Genomic DNA, 19613 nt, shown 5'->3' with positions numbered 1-19613 from the left:
TGGAGAATGCAACGGGAACCCTTTTAAACATGATTTTAAGACATCTGGAGGGCACAAAAACCTTTGCAAGGCTGCTTTTTGTTGATTTCTCATCTGCTTTTAACTGTATTCAACCACAGATTTTGGCTAAGAAAGTACAGTGTTTTTATGGTATTGATTCTGGCCTCATATGTTGGTTGATTGACTTTTTACCTGTACGTTGTCAGAGGGTGAAGGTCAACGGCGTTCTTTCCGATGTCCTCTTTTCTTCTACTGGGTCTCCTCAGGACTGTGTTCTTTAACCCCTTTTATTTATTTTATATGCTAACGATTGTCACAGCCAGTATCCACAGAGCCACATTTTAAAATTTGCTGATGACTGTGATCCTGTCCCTCCTCAGCAGTGATGACACCAGATCACGGACCAGTGGTCAGGGATTTCACTGACTGCTGTGAGTCCTCCTTTTTAAACATAAATGTCTCTAAAACAAAGGAGTGCAGTTTTAGTGCAGTGCAGTCATTGTGCCTGTGGTTATTTCTGGGGAAAATGTTGAGGTCGTGGACCAGTATAAATATCTGGGAATGATCCTTCACAACAGGCTGACTTTTGAAGCCCACGTAGACTCACTTTGTAAAAACGCCCATCAGAGGATGCATTTTTATCGGAAGCTCCGTGGTTTTAATATGGATTCAACTTTCATGAAAATGTTTTACTCTTGTTTTTATTGAGTCGGTTATTAGTTTTAATCTCATCTGCTGGTTTGTTTGTTTTTTAAAGGTTAAGAATAGAAATAAACTGCGAGGAGTTGTAAAGGTGTGCGGAGAAATTGCTGGCACAGCCCTGAGCAACCTCACTGACCTACAAAAGGTGAGGTCAGTGAAAAAGACCAGACTGATCCAAGCAGATTTAGACCATCCACTGCACCAGGAGTTTAAGTTGCTTCATTCTGGATGCAGATATCGGGCACCAAGTTGTAGGACAAATAGATTGAGGGAATCTTTTGTCCCAACAGCGATTATGTTTTTAAATGATCTGTTGTGATTTTATGTTTGTTTTTATGTATGTTCTCATGGTATAGCTGTTTTTTAGGATTTCTGTACTACTGGCTGTGGAAATAATTGCTCTTAGGGGACAATAAAGATCATTGAATTGAATTGAATTGAATTGAATAATTTTAAATTCTATTCTAGATTTAACAGGGAGCCGATGAAGCCAATATGGGAGAAATCTGCTCTCTCTTTCTAGTCCCTGTCAGTACTCTAGCTGCAGCATTTTGGATCAGCTGAAGGCTTTTCAGGGAGCTTTTAGGACAGCCTGATAATAATGAATTACAATAGTCCACCTGTGAAGGAGCTTTGAGCCGCATCCTTCAGATTGGTGATGAATCATTTTATATCTTTGATATTGCCTAAAGATTTTGATATCTCAAAGATTTTGTTAAACCATATACTGGTGAATGATTTGAGTATTGATTTAGCATATTTAAATGTATTTAAGGTGTTGATGGTTTTGAAGTAATTAGTTATAGCATTTATTAACCCTTGTCTCTTCCGAGGTCCATTTCTGATTGGTGGGGGGTGGTGTTTGATGAAGCGCACATGAGGATACTCCACCTGACTCCCATTCTTAATCAATGGATTGGACTGAACCATGGAGTGTGGAAGGCAGGGCAGGGGGTTATTTTGTTAAAATGCTTTCCATTATAATTTAGATTTGTTCTAGTTTTGTTGGGATTCTCATGTTATTCATTTTAGGGTTTAATACAGGTATCTTATGAGATATTATGTACATAATTGTAAATACCTTTGGGAATGACTCCCCTGTAGTTATAAGGAAGGTAACTTAGTGTTTTTTCTGTGCTTTGTTTGGACTGGAGTTACTGTTAGGTGTGTGTGTTTGACTTCACTGTGTTTCACTGTTTTTTGGTATAATTGTTGGTAAAAGAAAGACAGAGCTCTGGATATTTGAGTCACTACTCATTTGGTTTTATCTCCACTTCAAGCCATGCGGTTGCTATCTTGAAAAGGGTTGTTTTTCAGCAAAAACCCCACACCACCCTAGAAGTAATAAATGCATGAATTAGCTTTTCAGCATCACTCTGAGAAAGGATGTTTTTAATTTTAGAAATATTGCGTAAATGCAAAAAAGCGGTCCTACATATTTGTTTAATATGTGCATTGAAGAACAAATCCTGGTCAAAAATGACTCCAAGATTTCTCAGTGTTACTGGAGGCCAAAGTAATGCCATCCAGAGTAAGTATCTGGTTCGACATCATGTTTCTAAGATCTGAGTACAAGAACTTCAGTTTTATCTGAATTTAGAAGCAGGAAATTAGAGGTCATCCAGGCCTTTGTGTCTTGAATTGAAGTGAATTGAATTGTATATGAAATGTTTCTGTAGACTGGATAATCTGAATATAGTCTAAAGGTGATCAGTCTAAAGTAACAAGTACGATGACCAATAACGCTTTGAAAAATAATGCTGAGGATCTGACTGAAACATCTCTGGGTGGCTGTGGCTCAGGTGATGCAGAGGCTTCTTCTTTACCTGCAGGACTGAGCCCCTCTGTCACCGCCTCTCTGACAGGGTTAACCCAGGGTTTTCTATATAAAGGAGGTTCACTTCATACCAGGAGGAACTGCCGTGGTAACTTATGCTGTGAGCTTAGCCTGCTCCAGATCAGGTTATGTTGCAGATTAGGTGTGAAATCACTGCCTGCTAACGAATCAATTCTCCAGAAAATAGCCTCACCATCCCTGGAAGATCCCACAGACCTCAGGAGAAGGAGGGACTAAAGTTTTCTTCCTCAATGTCTTTGTGTTTCCCTGATCCGTATCAGTAAAAAAACAGATTCTCGGATGCAATTTCATTCAATTATTTTTTTTTTCTCTTGGGCACAGTTTTACAACAATTTTATAGTTTTATAAGATATTAGATCCTAAAACAAGACCCCTGTACTTGCTGACCTCATATCAAATTTTTATGTAAACTAGGCCGAGGTTTGAATTAAATTTTTATATTTAATCTTTACTCTCAAACCTTTAAACAGCACGTAGTCTGAAAATGAGAATAAAAACTACAACTGTCAGCAGAAATATATATATATATATATATATATATATATATATATATATATATATATATATATATATATATATATATATATATTTAATATAAAATATAAAAATAAAAAAATAAATATAAAAATAAATAAAAATAGATTTCAAAGTTCAGTTAGAGCAGGAAATGAATGAATGCCTCCTGTGTACAACAAAACAAATAACAGTAACAACAACAGCAGCAGCAACAACAGCAGGAAGCACCATCACAACAGTCATTGTTTCTACTTCTAGAGCATCATTCATGTTTCCATCTGAATGTTCTCCTTCGTTGGCGTTCTGCTCCAACATGTTTTTATGTGTTTCACCTGCAATGAAAACAATAACTGTGAGAGCAGAAACACTGAGACACCAAAGCAGCAGGAAACCTGCAGGTGAAACAACCAACAACAGCTTCAATTCCTCATCAGGGGGGAAAAGCCATTTAAGAGCAGCTTAGTCAGCAAAAACATTTCAAATATATATGTATAGCAAAAATACATTTTGCTGCCACAGAAGTACATGTAGTACCTGTGTGAGCGGAAGACCACAGAGGAGGTTTATTCATGTAGTGAATGAGGACATTAGTCCATGGGCCAGACCACTTTTTGGTCCATCTCAGGGTGGCAAAACTTAAGCTTAATTTTTGAAAAGTTAAATGTCTGTAGATGATATTTTGGTATGACTGCCCTTCCAAAGTGGTAGCTTAATCACAGTTATCAGCTCATGGTTAACAACCATTAAGAAAAATTCAGTTTTTTGACACTGTGTATATCTGGTTTAGGCTCATGGTACAGACATTTATCAAAGGTCTAGAATATAGTGTTTGTTATCATTTTTTTTTTAAACCTACCTATCCCAGTGTATCTCTTTATGTTTTCCTGCTAAAGGTAGTGCCGGTAAAATGGTTGCATGACCTCAGACACCTGTCTCCCCTGTTTGTTTCTGTTGTTTGTATTTCTCTTGGATGTTAATAAAATATTTCTCTTGGATGTTAAAATATATGTTAAAATATGTTCCACCATTGCTAATTATTTTTTTATAAACAACAAGCTAGACAGAGGCACACACACACACACACACCAGAAAACCAGTAAACGTTCTGGACTAAACATGTATGGCTCACACTGTAAGTATGGCTCACAATCACCTCCCACAAAGAGACAGTGTGGGTATATTATACATTTCCTGAGTCCTTAAAGTCCTGTGAGTATTGCAGTGGTTGGCTCTTGTGTCCCTGATGTCCCTGGATGCCACAGGGCTAAAAGAAATGATGTTTGTTTAGGTGAAAATTATGGGAAAATTTGTCTTATTTGTAGTTTAAAGATCTCTACTGACCTCTATTTTGGTCAAAGCGATCCAAAACCTGGCTCTAATGAAAGAAACAAGGGTTCCCTTTAAAATGATACCAAACACTATATTCTAGACCAGGGCTATTGAAATCCAGGCCTCGAGGGCCGGTGTCCTGCAGGTTTTAGATGTGTCCCTGATCCAACACACCTGAATCAAATGGCTGAATTACCTCCTCAGTATGCAGTCAAGTTCTCCAGAGTCCTGCTAATGACTTCAATATTTGACTCAGGTGTGTTGAAGCAGAGACACATCTAAAACCTGCAGGACACCGGCCCTCGAGGCCAGGATTTGTATAGCCCTGTTCTAGACCTTTGATAAATGTCTGTATCATGAGCGTAAACCAGATATACACAGTGTCAAAAAACTCAATTTTAAGGGGTTGTTAACGTCATGAGCTGATAACTGTGACTAAGCTACGACTTTGGAAGGGCTGTCATTACAAAATATCATCTACAGACATGTAACTTTTCAAAAATTATGGTTAAGTTTTGCCACCCTGAGATGGACCAAAAAGTGACATTTTGGCCTCTGGACCATGAACTACATGCAGAGCAGGGGCGGAGCTTCTTGCGGGCTGGGAGGTCGGCATGCCCCGGCCCGGGCCTTGAGGGGGCCCGGATGGGAGAGAGGATAAGATTTCAGGTAGGCAGGCCTCTATCACGTGACGTCCGAAGAGAATTGGAGCAGGGGGACCATCTCCTTAATGTATCCAGATAAGCACGTTTACATGGCAGTTTTAAAGGTTGCCACACTCAGGACTGAGTCAAGGTTGCTACAAACTTTACAAGACCGACTCACTTTAGTGATGTAGTAGGTGTAAAATATTGAATAAGATGTTGTGCTGCATGACTGGCTTCATTTTCACTCTTACATTTAACTTTATGACACGCAAATTTTCAAGTGGATCACCGATATTTTCTCCAAGTGTATTGTGGGTAAAACTCGTCACCAACCGCCCACCAACGTCATCATCAGTCACTTGGCAACAGATTGTAAACTAAGTGGAGCATTTTTACAGAGTAGGCTAACATGAGTGGCACTTCATAACATATACATGCCCACTGTTGTGGGCATGTGTATGTTGTAAAATGATGTTATGATGAGCTTTATTATTTGGGTATAAAGGACCCGGTCATTTGCCCCGCCCCCGGCCCGGCTCTGATTTGTTCCGCTAGTGATGCAGAGGGCTTGCGTCACAGAGAAGAATGTTAGGGAAAGTGTAAGATAGAGGCAGGTGACCCCTGTGGTGACCCATAAATGGAGCAGATGAACGAAGAATGCTTTGACCCTTCACACTCGCCATAGTAGAAGTGAGCAGAGTGGACTGTGGACGAATTGTTTTAGCTTTACACATATTGTTTATTTTCTGTGTCACAGAGGAAGAAAATCCTAATTGGGGGCAGACTCACCTGTGACTGTGAGGTTGATAAAGTGATTTATTTCAGAGTGAGCTCTGTTACTGCTCCCAGAGTTCCTCACTGCTATGTGACACTCATATATCCCAGTGTCATTAAACGTGACGTTCTTCAGGATCAGAGAAACATCTCCGTCCTTCATCTCCGGGTTCCTCAGCTTCACTCGGCCGTGGAAAGATGGATGCTGGTAGTTTTCATAGGAGCGCCTGTTCCTGTAGAAGTAGACGTAGCCGTCTGTGCTCAGGTCAGCTCTGCTCCACTTCAGCACTGAGATGGTTTCATGTTTGGGAATCTGACACTGAAGAGTGGCATTCTCTCTAAGCTTTGCCTGCACATCCTGCTGCAGAGCTGAAAGAAGAGAGGAATCATCAGTTTTTCTCACTGTTGGGTGGTTTCAATGCATGAAGCTCATGAACTTTAACATTTAACATGCTAACTGAGGCCTAGAATGTGACCTGGAGCTCTTGAGGCTTCTTGTAGTTTAATTTGTTGGGACATCCACTCTCGGGAAGATTGTGGCATTGTACTGTGGTTTTATAGAGGTGATCACATTTGCTGGTGATTAATTACTCAAGCCCATCTGATAAGCAGTAGCTGGCTGCTACTTACACTATTAATTGCTATGAAAGTAGTTGGGGTGTACTTAATTTTTCACAACTGTATAGACCCGTTTACTGTTTGTAAACAATGATGACTTAAGTAGCGATGCGCGCGCATTTTGGAAATGGAAATACAGCAGAGTTTAATAGCGTTTCAATCTACGGGAAGGGATTAACAACGAAAGATCATGAAAACTACCTGCAAAAATTGATTTTGACCACAGGTGTTGTGCGAAACTCAGTGATCCTCCGTGAAAATCTGTTCCCCCTGTGTTGGGAGCACGAACTCCAGCCAGAGAGGCGGATCTGACTGTCTTCACGGCGCTTCTGATCAATTTCTCAGTAAAATGACACTGGTAAATTAATTTGTTCCCATGTTATGAAGGGGGAACACAATATTTTGGATGGCTGAAATATTTGGTTCCCCCCGTGTAACTTTGGAAAATAAAGAGCAAATGTTTTCATATTCACAGGAGCTGTTGTTCTTGATGAGAGGAATAAACACTGTAAAAGACATTTACCAAGAAATTGATCAGAAGCGCCGTGAAGACTGTCGGGTCTGCCTCTCTGGCTGCGCTCTCCTGACACAGGGGGAACAGATTTTAGAAATTCTGTAGAAATTCTGACAGCCAAACATGCAACTATGGAGAGCCAGTTCATTCTAAATGAAATAAATAAATAAATACTGCTATTGATAAATTATTAATAAATATTCCATGAAATAAATATCCCCATGAAATAAAACAAAAATATTTTTAAAATAAATTTTCATTATTATTTTTATTATTTTATTTTCATTTATTTCAAGGTTTATCTATCTATCTATCTATCTATCTATCTCAAAATGGAGTTTTATTTTGACACTTTTATTTTGTAAAGCTATTTTACATATTTCAGTGACTTTTATTTTTTAACCCCGTTTTTCATTTTAAGCTCTTTTTATTTCATGTTCTTATATTCAAATGAGGGGGCGGGGTTTTATCTGTGGGGCGGTGCTAATCAGACGTCAGCGACCCAGAGGAGTAAAACAGGAACTAGCCCGCAAAATATCGAACAGGAGAAGAAGAAAAGAATTGATGCCAATTTTTTGTAGGCCGTTTGCAGAATGTTTCTGATGTTTCTAAATTTATTCAACTGATTCACAATGTCTGAAAACAGAAGCATCTCAGACTTACTGAGAGAAGCTGCTAACCGTCCTGACAGAATGGTAGCGCGGCAGACCGGGTCCTTTCCAGCCCACGAAGACCGCAAAGGCTGGAAGTGAGCGGCTGTGAAATTGGACGGTCTAGCCTTCGTATCAGCGTCACCTGCCCTCACCTCAGCATAGTTCATATTGCCTTAGCAAGCGTGACGGTGCGAAGCACAGCTTTGTAAAAGCAGCTGGTTAAATGGAGAACGAACTTTTGCTCCTTTTTGTGGTTTAATTTTAAATCTTTAATTCAAAATAAGCTGTTTAAACACATTTCAACATCAAGGAATACAGCTGAGCAAATGATTAATTTCCAACTATATTAAGTGAAACATTAACGTAGAATAAAACTATCCAGTTATGATGCTTAACTTTAATTTCAGGCAAACCGATTTGCTCAGGAACAAATGAAACACTGAAACAAACCAAACATCAGCCGTTAGAGATCATCTGAATGAGTTATATCTGTGCTTAACTTCCACTCAGTGGTGAAAGCCAGCGGGGGTTTGAAAAGGATGTGCCGCAGTCGGGCGTTCTCTCTGGCTAAAGCGAGCCTCGATAGCCCGGTCAGCTGACAGCTAGTGCTTTTTACAAATAAGCGATATCTTGATAAAACGAGCTGATATTTGAGGTTTACACATTTACATTCTCACCTCAAAACATCTTAAAAGTTTATTTTATGTCACAGAATCATTTTTCAAACTTTTTGGCCGCTATCCTCCGCTCTGTCCGCCACTCCTGACCAGTAGTGGTGGGCGGATCGATCCAAAATATCGATTGTATTGATACAATGCTGGTATTGGTATTGAACAATACCAGCGTGATAAGATCGATACTTTAGTTTGTTTGTCTCTTGTAAATTCAGTGTGTTTCTCCTGTTCATCAGAGAGTAGATATGTCTGTGCAAACACAGCTCCTCTCATGCAGGGAGTCTTTGCTCCGCCCCCTCCTCTCCAAGTCTCTGCACTGCTGTGATTAGCTGTCTGCTGACTCGTGACTCAGCGGCACTGAGCAGTCGTGTCGGCTGCAGCGAGTGAGAAAGCGGAGCGACGTGCAGATGTACTTTACAGCTGGAAATGAAAACAGTGTAAATAGTGATGTGTTTTGGGAGGAAATTCTCTACTGTGCCAACACCATGGACTTATTTAAATACGTGAAAGAGCACGAAAAAGAAAAATATTTGTTCTCGAGGAGCAGGAGGAAGGGTATCGCTCAGACCCAGACCCCGACACGGAGACAGAGCCCACTGTCACAGTCCTTTCAGAGAGGCTAAAAATAACCAGGTAGCTCATATAGTGGTGAAATTGATGTTTCTGTCATCACTCATGTTGGTTCTTCAGGATTCGTTAATGTTAAAATGTAACTTATCATCTTAGCTGTTACTTCAGCAGACTGATTTCCTATAGACAATATTCAGGCAGTCAGATATATATTCAGCCCATTAAACTATGTTAAATTACTTTATTGAAACTAACCCTTTGTGCGGACTCATCAACTCTGTAACAGACTAAGTCTATGATTTAATTGTTTTAATATTTTATCTTTATTCTCGATCGAGTCTGCAGTAGGAGAATAAAAACTCAAACTGTGGGGAGCAGGTTATCTTCAGAGTTTCACTTTCTAATCAGCTGGAAGCGCCATGATTTGTGTGAAACGCCCCTCTTAGATTGGTTAGATGTGGCCAACACCACCCTTTCATGTTAACCTGTAGGACAAACCTGCTATTAACTAGTTTAACCTAGCCGGTTAACTTAAGATGATAACCATTGTTTATCCTGATCGCCAGTGTTAGGCTAAGTTAATCCTGATAACCAAAAGATACCCTGAGTATGTTGAACTCCCTTCATAGTGCAGGTCCCTGGTTTCCAAAGAAAATCCAGTTTCAAAATACATGAAAAAGCTGAAAGGTGTGATTTATTGTGTTAACGAATTATTGTGGAAAGTGAAAATCAGAGTGATTTAGTGATCATTAAAATGTGTTCAGATTTGGCGAAGTGATGATGATTCATGTCAAATCATGACACAATGCTCTCCCCTACATAAGCAGCCTCTATAAGTCAAAAGTATCGGTATCAATATTGGTATCGTCAATACTGGTCCTGTATTTACTTGTATCGGATCGATACCAAAATTTGCAGTATCGCACACCACTACTGACCAGCGCCGCCCCACAGATAAAACTCCGCCCCCTCATTTGATTATAAGAATGTCAAATAAAAAGAGCTTCAAATAAAAAACAGGGTTAAAAAATAAAAGTCACTGAAATACGTAAAGTAGTTTTACAAAATAAAAGTGTCACAAAATAAAACTCCATAATGAAATAAATGAATAGATAGATAGATAGATAGATAGATAGATAGATAGATAGATAGATAGATAGATAGATAGATAGATAGATAGATAGATAGATAGATAGATAGATAGACAGATAGATAGACAGATAGACAGATAGATAGACAGATAGACAGATAGATAGATAGACAGACAGATAGATAGAAAGATAGAAAGATAGATAGATAGATAGATAGATAGATAGATAGATAGATAGATAGATAGATAGATAGATAGATAGATAGATAGATAGATAGAAATAAGTTAAAATAAAATAAGATAAAAATTCATTTGAAGAATATTTTGTTTTATTTCATGGGGATATTTATTCATTTCATGGAATATTTATTAATAATTTATCAATAGCAGTATTTATTTATTCATTTATTTATTTATTTCATTTTGAATGAAATGGCTCTCCATATGCAACAGCCAGACATTGTGATGATATCACTTGTAAATCACCTTTAAAGCTGAGCAGTCTTCTTGTTCTTATTGATCTGAATGGAGTAACAGTTCACTTCCGTTGCCAAAATGCGCGCATCCTTTGATGACGTAGGCTGTAAAAGGGTCTATATTAGTGTTTAATTCTAAAGTTATTGTTAGGAAATTTTTTTTTACTGTTATAGCAGTAGTAGTTATAGTATTAATTTAAAGTATAATTTATTAGTAGTAACAGTGGTCACATACACTGGATTGATGGACACTGTATGTTTACAATACTAGTTTATCCATGAGGCCTCATATTCATTTATACACATATCATATTATGTTATATCTCACTCTCCACCTGTATACCTTTTGAAATATGATTAAGCAGACTGACCATGTTTGGATAATGTAAAATATTAGGATGATAAATTAATGATGATAAATTTAATTAGGTGGGTTTTTGTGTAGAAGTTTCAGTGTGTCAGATGTCTTTAACCTGGGGAGCATCACATTGTTTACTGTGCCTGTCAGATTTGTCATAAAGTGAGGGGAACTACGGGGACAGGTGTGTATTTTTAGTGCACTTCAGAAAGCAGCTGGAAATGCCAGAATTTAGTCATTTTGGTGATCAGGTTTCAAAAAGGAACAGAGGACACAAATTGACAGAGGTCAAAGGTCAGTTAGCTTCCTCAATTTCAGCAAATCAGATTCTCTGTGAACGTCGAAAAAAAGGAAATTGGAGTTAGAGCTGAAAAGTTTCCCTGTTCTATTTTCTCTCTCAAAGTAGAGGCGGTTTCTATTGAGATAATTTAATGAATTTACAGCACAGTGCGCTGCTCTCTCTCTCTGCTGACACAAATCAGTGGCGCTCACCCAGCAGTCAGTTTCCCCCCCTCACTTTCTCTCTTTTCTCTCATCATCATCATCAAATATGACAATATTTAATTATACTTGGATAGCCCATAATGGGCTTCACAATCCACAGCAGGAATAGTAATGAGACACATGCTCGCTTGTAGCAAATAGAAGTGATATTATTAAAAACATAAATTAAGTAACTGTAAGGCCCAGCCTGAATTACTCTGGCCTGTCTTAAATGCTGCAGGTAAGCCACTCATTGAAAGTGTGATGAAATGTTAGCCTGAAAAATCTTCAGTTTTCTTTTCCGTGACCAAATCTCTCCCATTTAAATAATCCTGGAAATGTCCCCGTGAAAGGAAATGTCCCCATCCCACAATTTGTAGTGTCAACCTGTCTCATTATTAAACATTACAGTGTAATGACTCAGAGTCTCCATCTAAGGTCGGTAAATTGAAGTCATATTTGACTTCAAGCTTTGCTGCTCCAAATAAAACTGAATAATTTCCATGCTGAGCAGCTTCCACAGAGCTGTGTCTGTGCAGGTTCTCAGTCCTCACAGCAGTTTGCAGAACTAACGAAGCCTTTTGGATGATCAGTGAAACGAAAAGAAGTCCAGACACTTTTTTCAAGCTCCAGAGATTACATTATTCTTATTAGACATTATTTACCCTTTTTCTCCCCCTCATCATTTTTTAGTTATAGAGGAATAAAAATATGAACATATTCTGTTTTACTCACCTACAGATGCAGCAATTAGAGACAAACAGAGGAGAGCCTCGAGAGAATCCATCTGTGACAGCAGGCTGCAGACGGTGGCTGCAAACTAAACAGAAAGAGTTTTACGGTCACCTGAGGGACGCTTTATGAAGCTGGGGGGAGGGGGGCAAAGAAAGGGAGAACTAGTTTCCTCTGCAACGAAAGGTAAAGTGAAAAAAATCTCACATTTAGCATCAGTTTAGGTTGCACACCACCACAGTGGATTCTAAATGTGTCTGAATTACTTTGAGCTTTGAATCGATCCGCACTGATAATCTGAATGCAGCTACTGAATACTTTTAAATAATTTTACAAAATCCATATATGTTGAGTCTTCATCACTCATGTGAGAGCAGCCTGGCACTTTATGATGAAATGAATCACTTTTAGCAGACAATGCGCTCACTCCTCTCCTACATGTTCTTTGGAGCACTGATGTTTCAGGCTACCCTTTATTTCACTGAGGTCGCTACAATAATCACTATAATCAGTCACTTCCTGTCTGCACATTGATATGATTTGTTGGACTTTATTTCTTTTCTTTTTTTTTTGCATTCTTTATACTAATTTTTATAGTTATTTTTTGTATGTTTTTCTGTACCATTTTTCTGTTTGTTTTTACACCACTATTTTTGATGGGTTTTAGTGATAATAAGCATACTCTGGATTATTGAAATGTTTGATTACTGAATTAAGACACTACTGATTTGAATGGGCTACTGATTACTAACCTGATTGACTATCGATTTAATTCGGTTTTGATTATACTGTTTGACTTATTCTGACTTATTTTGATTATATTGACAGACAACTGTTGATTTAAGTGGTGTGATTCATGACTGTCTTCAGTTGTATTGTTTGATTGATTTATACTTACTCCTGATAAGTTTATGTTGCACTTAAAAAAAGAGGTTATGTGTGATGGAGTCTCACTCTTGGGTTGATTGCCTGGCAGATCAATGTGCAGGTGGAGGTCATAAATCAAAAGGATTTGACACTTTTCAAAGACTACCTGGAGAAGTTGGGGATTTTCCATGAGATAATACTTTTTACAGATGAGGTAATGGAGCTGTCAACGAAATCCTGAGCAAGCATCACATACACATGTGAGGGGAAAATACCAAGAAGGTCATAATAATAAAAGATTAGACCACCCTTTGAGTGATAAATAGCAGCTCTCAGAAGCCTCGAGAACTTTTCACCTCTGCCTGCGACTTCGACCTGTGGATCTGCTTAAAGCTGCAACCACCAGGGGAGCTTTGCTTTTTCCTCTTTATCTTTTTTTGTGTTTTTGCTGAACTCTTTGTTCAATAAACCGACAGGAAACGATTTTGTGGATTTCTCCTCAAAGTGTTGATTCCAATTGGAACTGAAAAACCTGTGAAGACAGCTTATCGGCCTGAAGGGGGAGGATTTATCTCATTAAATTTTTGACCCGACAGACTCCAGAATGGACCCTTATTTGAGTTTATAGAAAAGCTTTTATGTTCACTGTGAGGTGACATGAAGCCCAAGTTAGTAAGAGAATGTTTGATTCATGGGAGAGGTAAATATTTTATTGTTGCATGTTTCTACTGCTGGTCAAACTGTGGGTGAGTAATGCCGCCTTCTTAGGTTACACCTTTGTGTCATAGTGAGGTGTGTTTCACACATACACCCTCTGCCCTCTGCAAAGTGTTGACTTATTTTGAACCACGCTGGAACACAGCAATACTTTCTTTATTTAAAAGGTCACGACCTCTACTTCAGAGCCTCTGAAAATGGGGCTTTGTATTAAAATTGCTGTAATTCTTCAACATTTGAAGCTAAATTTTTATAAAACCTCATGAATTAAAGCTGAAAGTCTGCACTTCAGTCACATTATTAATTGGTGGATTTACAATCCAGTGCAGTGGTGTACAGAGGGAAAACTGCAAACCCTGTGTCTTTGTTCAAATAATTATGGAGGACACTGTGAGGACACTGTGAGGTCTAATGAGGACAAATTGGTCCTCGACATTTGACAGAACAAAGACAATAAAAATGAAGTGAGTGCAGAGATTCAAATCTGACCTGGTTCAAGAATTTTGGTGTAAACTGTGAACATGAAAATAAATGAAATCAAAAACTTTTTATCTTGCAGTCAAATTCAAAAGTCTCTAAATTATCTTCACACAATCACATGAATCTGTTTCTGAATTATATAAAAGTCCAACTCATCTCAGGAAACAGTTATTCTGAGCTGCAGCGCAGCTGCATCAACATGAAAGAGACGAGTAAATGTAGCCCCCGGGTACAGAGGGGGATGGGTGTGTGAGTGTGAAAAGATGCATACATCAAAGATGCACGCATGTAACACCTTTATCTCGTTTCTACAGTTTTGAAAAGTTTCCAACAGTTACAGGAACAATAGAGGTGTGAAAGAAAGAAAAAGGTGATGCACAATTCTGACAGTTTCTATAAGAGAGCAGAGCTATAGATCATGTTTAATGAGTTATCGAGCCTAAAGTCAAAGTTTCTGTCATCATCATAGTAACTTATGCTGAACACATAATCTGGTCATGTTGTCGTTATGTTCAGCATTTTGGTTTAAAATTAGCAGCACTGAGAGATTTAAGTGAACTACAGACTGACTGCTGGGTAAATACGTTGTGTACTGTAACATGTTAAACTGTCCTTTACTAACATGACAAATGAAGCCCACCTGTAAAGGTAGAGTAAAGTTCACCTGACCTAAATCCAGTAGATCACCTCTGGGTCATTGTGTGTCAGTCCCTCTGAGCTGCACCTCAGACTGACCAGGAGTTCAGTGACCTTGTGGTCCAGATCTGGGAGGAGATCCCCCAGGACACCAGCAGTCATCTCATTAGGAGCCCTGATGCTGTCAGGCATGCATACAAACACGTGGAGGCCACACAAACCACTGAGTATGACTTTGAGTTGCTGCAATGAGATTTCAGCCTTCTGCATCTTTTTTTCACTTTGATATTTGGGATGTGTTTGAATTCAGCTTCTGTTGATAATTTTCATTTCCATCAAGCGATGTGGCATCCTTTCATTCCTAACAATCACCCAGACATCACCCAGACCATATTAGTATAGAGATGAGCATGATTGTTTTCCGCATTGAGATCTGATGTTAGCTTTGTGTTAGCATGCTAGTAAGTAACTGGATAAGAAATACTTTTTTTCTTAACAGTTTATCAGCATATTTTAACTTCCGTACTGCAGTTTTTCACCGTGTGAACAAACAGGTGGACGGAGCAGCTACAAAGTTCTCTTTTCTTCACCTTAACACTTGCTGATCAGGTGGTTGATGAAGGACCTTTTGCAGAGTTTAAGCGAAGCATCGAAACAGTAAATTTGTGTCAATAATTTTTTAGAATTGAATTATTTGAGTTAATCGAATTGTTGCAGCCCTAATTGTTATACATTATTTAATAGCACGATGGTGAAATGCAGATTGCACTGAGCAATAAAAATAAAACTAATGCTGATGTCTTCACTCCTCAAAGGTTGTAGTATTTGCCTCGAGGAGCACACACACTCTGACTCTGACACACAGCAGGAACAGAAAGATAACATGACCTAAAATATTTCACAGATGTTAAATGATCAGGATACAGACATTCTTCAGTTCACAGAATAATATGTGCAGGAGCCTAAATGCAGTTCTGTGATATTTAGTTAAAAAGGGTTACCAATAAATAATTAGTTATGTTTTAAAGGACAGTTTAAGTTCACATTAGTATAAGTTAATAGATTTAGAAGGGATTAAGAGGCTTTTTTTTTGTTTTTGTTTTTACAGGTATTTTAGGTTATTTGTGTGTTGTAATAAGTTGATCTCTTAAAAGGGCATTTGAATTGTTCAGTTACATTAGAAGGATATTTATCACCGATAGTGTTCAGTCAGTAAAACTCGGGTCTGTTTGGCTTGAATCTGTGTCCTCAGACCTGAACGCTCTGAGCAGCCTGCAGTAAATCCAGTTTCAGAGCTCTGATGAGCGGCAGCACTGAGAGCGCACAGAGTGCTGCGATTAATACACGAACTCGTTCATTCAAGATATAAACAGTTTCCTGCAGCTCTGCTTTCTTGTCTTGTTTGCAACATAGCGCCGCATTTCTTTACAGGCTCCCCATCAGCTGATCTCTGATCCTGTATCTGCGTGAAGTACTCGTTTATGTGCAGAACAGAAAAACAAACCCTGTGAGCGCGCAGACAGACTTCAAAAGCCTGCACAGGAAGGCTTTACACAATAAACATGAGCAAAGCTCTTACATGACTGCTGGATTCAGAACAAGTTAAAGCTCACCTGCAGCTCAGCTCCAGCAGCCATTTCCGCCTCATTTTTCTGTTGATGCGAATCTTCAAAGTTTTCTAAATATCCAAAGGATGCTGGGATTCCCGAGGACAGCAGAATATCCAAGATTAAAACCGGACTAGTTTTTAAATAAAGCCGAAAGTCTCCGAGTGTGACAGCAGGTTGTTTACAGCTGCTCGCTCTGATTGTTTTTGTTCTTCCTGAGGGTGGGGCCATAAACACGTGCGCGATAACAAAGGAGCTGAAGTTACTGAAAGAAAAAAGCTTGTCGGGCTCCGTGTTTCAGAGCTGATCACCAACAAACGGATCATGAATCAATCATCAGTCACCTTAAAACCACCCTGAAACTTTTATAGCTCCACTGCAGCGTTTCTATTTCATCTCTCATCCTCATGAGCCTCAAACTGAGACGATGTCTCGGTGCCCTCACAGAGACGGACACACACAGGTGCAGCTTTGAGATGTGGCTCAGGCTGCAGTGACAGCACATAAATTAATCAATAACTGATCACATGATCAGATTTTAGAAGGCCTCAAACAATAGAGAGCATCTCAGCCTCATCTTTATTCAATTTAATTTTCAATGCAGTTCAATTTTACATCTCGGTGAATAAATATTGCACATTAAGGGTGACAGTATGAATAATATAAATATTGCACAGAGATGCGGGTATTGCACAGTATGTAATGCTGTAAATTTAAAATAGAACCTATAGCTTGTAGCTACTGTCAGCTGCTTCCTCTCCAAGACAACAAAGATACTAAAATTGTACAAATTATTTCTCGAAGAAAACAGGAAACAAAAAGCTTTCAGCAGGTAGCAGGAAGTGACTATATAAGGAAATAAGTGCTCGTGTGAATAAAGGACAAAAACATTTATGTTACATAGTTGTCTGTGTCAGTTTCGATTGTCTGTGTGTGAATGTTAGATAGAAAGCACTTAGATGTAGAAAAGTGCTTCTGTGTGAATGGGTGAATTCAAATATGTTGTATAAAGTGCTTTGAGTGCTCAACCAGAGCAGAAAAGTGCTGAATAAGAACTTGTTCATTTAGCAGTTACCTTTTAGCTGCTCCAGGAGCTCTCTTATAGTCCAGTAATAATCACTATCAGTAATAATCACACATCAGCATAGACAGCTTTGATCATCTGGTTACTCTGAGATCATATTAACGTCACTGCACATTTTAGGCCACTAGGTGGCAGCAGAGCAGCTTCACCACAGAAGATACAAAAAGGCAAAATTCATCAAAAAAATCTGTCACACTTTCTAGAAGGCTTTAAAAAAAACTGATTTGTGTCTTTATCTGTTACTGCAGAGAAACAGGAAGTCTGCAGGAGGAGACCTCTGCTCATTTGATGTACATCATTCCTGCTGTTATGTTACATGCCAGCTGCTGGACCTTTAACATAATTTTGCAAGTATTTCATCACAGTCTCCACTTGAGGTTTAGTAAAGCCAGATAACATAAATCTATCCTGACTGTGGTATATCAGTGAAGTAATATTGGTGACATATCAAAGTATCTATAGATCAGCTGTGATGTATCAAAGTGTTGTATATAGACAGTGGTGTGTGTTTATGGATAAACAGTTACAGGAAAGTGCTTGTGGGACCTGGATATAACTGCGATCGGGTGAGTTGAGTTTATCAATTTTTTAGTCAGGAATAATATATATTTTAAACAGTATTGAGGCTCAGGAGTTTCCACCTTTTGATTTAAGTTCCCCAGCCTCTCTCACCAGAGTCTGAAGAAGCAGGTACACAGAAACTGAAGTGCCAGTTTGATGCTTCTGATTATGTTTTTGTTTTGTTTTTGTCTTTTTGGTTTCAGAAAACGGGACCTTGTTTGTCTTTTGTCACGTGATGTTCTGATAAACGATACCTGGGCCACAACACAGTTGGTCCCAGCAACTCTTTTTTTCCCCCAAAGTGACTAGCGACAAATTTAGCGTCTTTTTTCCGGTGACTTCGGCGACTTTTCAAGAGCGCAGAAAGCTGAAATCCTCGACTGTCGCAGCGTTTTCTTTACAGCCCTCGTACAGCATCCTGTTGGACACTTCGGCAAGGAGGGGGGACCCCCTTTAGCAACTTTTGAGGCAGCTGACAGTGTGTTTTCTTTCACAAAACTTGGCAACAGCGGACACTAGTGTGTGATACTGCAAGATTTGGTATCCAATACTGAGTAAATACAGGGCCAATATCACCCATACTGATACTTTTTAATAACTATGAAGAATATTCATAAAGTTTAAGTGTTTTGTGATTTTTTTTTTTCCTTTGGATCATTAATTAGTTAAAACTCAGGCTAGAATTGGGCAAAGTTTATGGGTAAATAGAAAATACTTTATCAAAATAAAAGTTTTGTTCTAAAACAATAACAAAACAATTTTCCCCAAGAACAAAGTAAAACGTTTTTCAGGTATTCAGAAAGTATAATACAAAAATTTAATACAAATATCTCTTCATTAACTAATTTTCTGGATTTTTTTCTTAAATAAACAAGATGTACAAAATTATCACTCCACAACGTTATAAAACATTTAAAGCAATTTTTTCTCAAGTAAAATATGTCACATTTCACATGATGTATAACATCAAAACACTGTGAGAAGGGGAGGAGCAAAGTTTGTCTGCTCTGTGGTGTAACAGGAGCTCAGCTCAGCTTTGATGGAACTGCAGCAATGCATACAGGAGAGAAACTGAAGCTAAAGTATCGATATAATTACACTGTATTGATCATATCAATATATCATAATCAACATTATCAATATTTGGATTGATCCCACCACTAGCAGACACAGGCTTCATTTGAAAACGCCCCCTTAGCTCAGGGCTTCAGTATCAGATGGAACAGCACTACCCTGATACAAAGTTGATTCATGGATTGAAATTGAAGCCTGTCAGTAGGTGGCTTGTTGCTGTTGTTGATGTTGTTAATCTGGGTTCTTTTGTGCTCTTGGAGTACTTTTGGTAGGTTGGCCACTCCTGGGACGGTCCACGTCTGTTCCAAGTTTTCCTCATGTGGGAATAATGGCTCTCACTGGAGTTTGTTGGAGTCACAAAGCCTGAGAATTAACCAGTTCCAGACTGATGCATGTCAGTGATTTTGTTTCCCAGCTGTTTCTTTAGATTTGTGTATGATGTGTGAAATTTAACTCAGCTTTCCAAAAAAAATGTGGTTAATCACAGTTAATGATTTAACAAGGTGGGGCAATTGCTTGTTCACAGATGGCAGGCTTGGATCAGTTTTTTTCTTTTTAAATTTAATTTTGTATTTTCTCAGGTTATCTTTGTC

General features: G+C 38.6%; 1 protein-coding gene across 1 annotated transcript; it reads right to left on the bottom strand.

Annotated features, from left to right (window-relative positions):
• Window positions 1–1977: 1977 nt before the first annotated feature.
• Window positions 1978–16650, bottom strand: LOC115777421 (uncharacterized). Its single transcript, XM_030725329.1, has 5 exons — window positions 16308–16650; window positions 11998–12082; window positions 5842–6195; window positions 3266–3408; window positions 1978–2037 (listed from the first exon to the last, which is right to left on the bottom strand). The coding sequence occupies exons 1-5, from the start codon at window positions 16530–16532 to the stop codon at window positions 1978–1980; spliced, it is 867 nt and encodes a 288-aa protein (XP_030581189.1). The 5' UTR covers window positions 16533–16650.
• Between the last annotated feature and the right edge of the window lie 2963 nt (window positions 16651–19613).

This window comes from Archocentrus centrarchus, unplaced genomic scaffold (genome assembly GCF_007364275.1).
Source record: "Archocentrus centrarchus isolate MPI-CPG fArcCen1 unplaced genomic scaffold, fArcCen1 scaffold_53_ctg1, whole genome shotgun sequence".
Taxonomy (NCBI): domain Eukaryota; kingdom Metazoa; phylum Chordata; class Actinopteri; order Cichliformes; family Cichlidae; genus Archocentrus; species Archocentrus centrarchus.
Note: the sequence above shows the minus strand (reverse complement) of the source record. Positions and strands in the feature narration are given on the sequence as shown.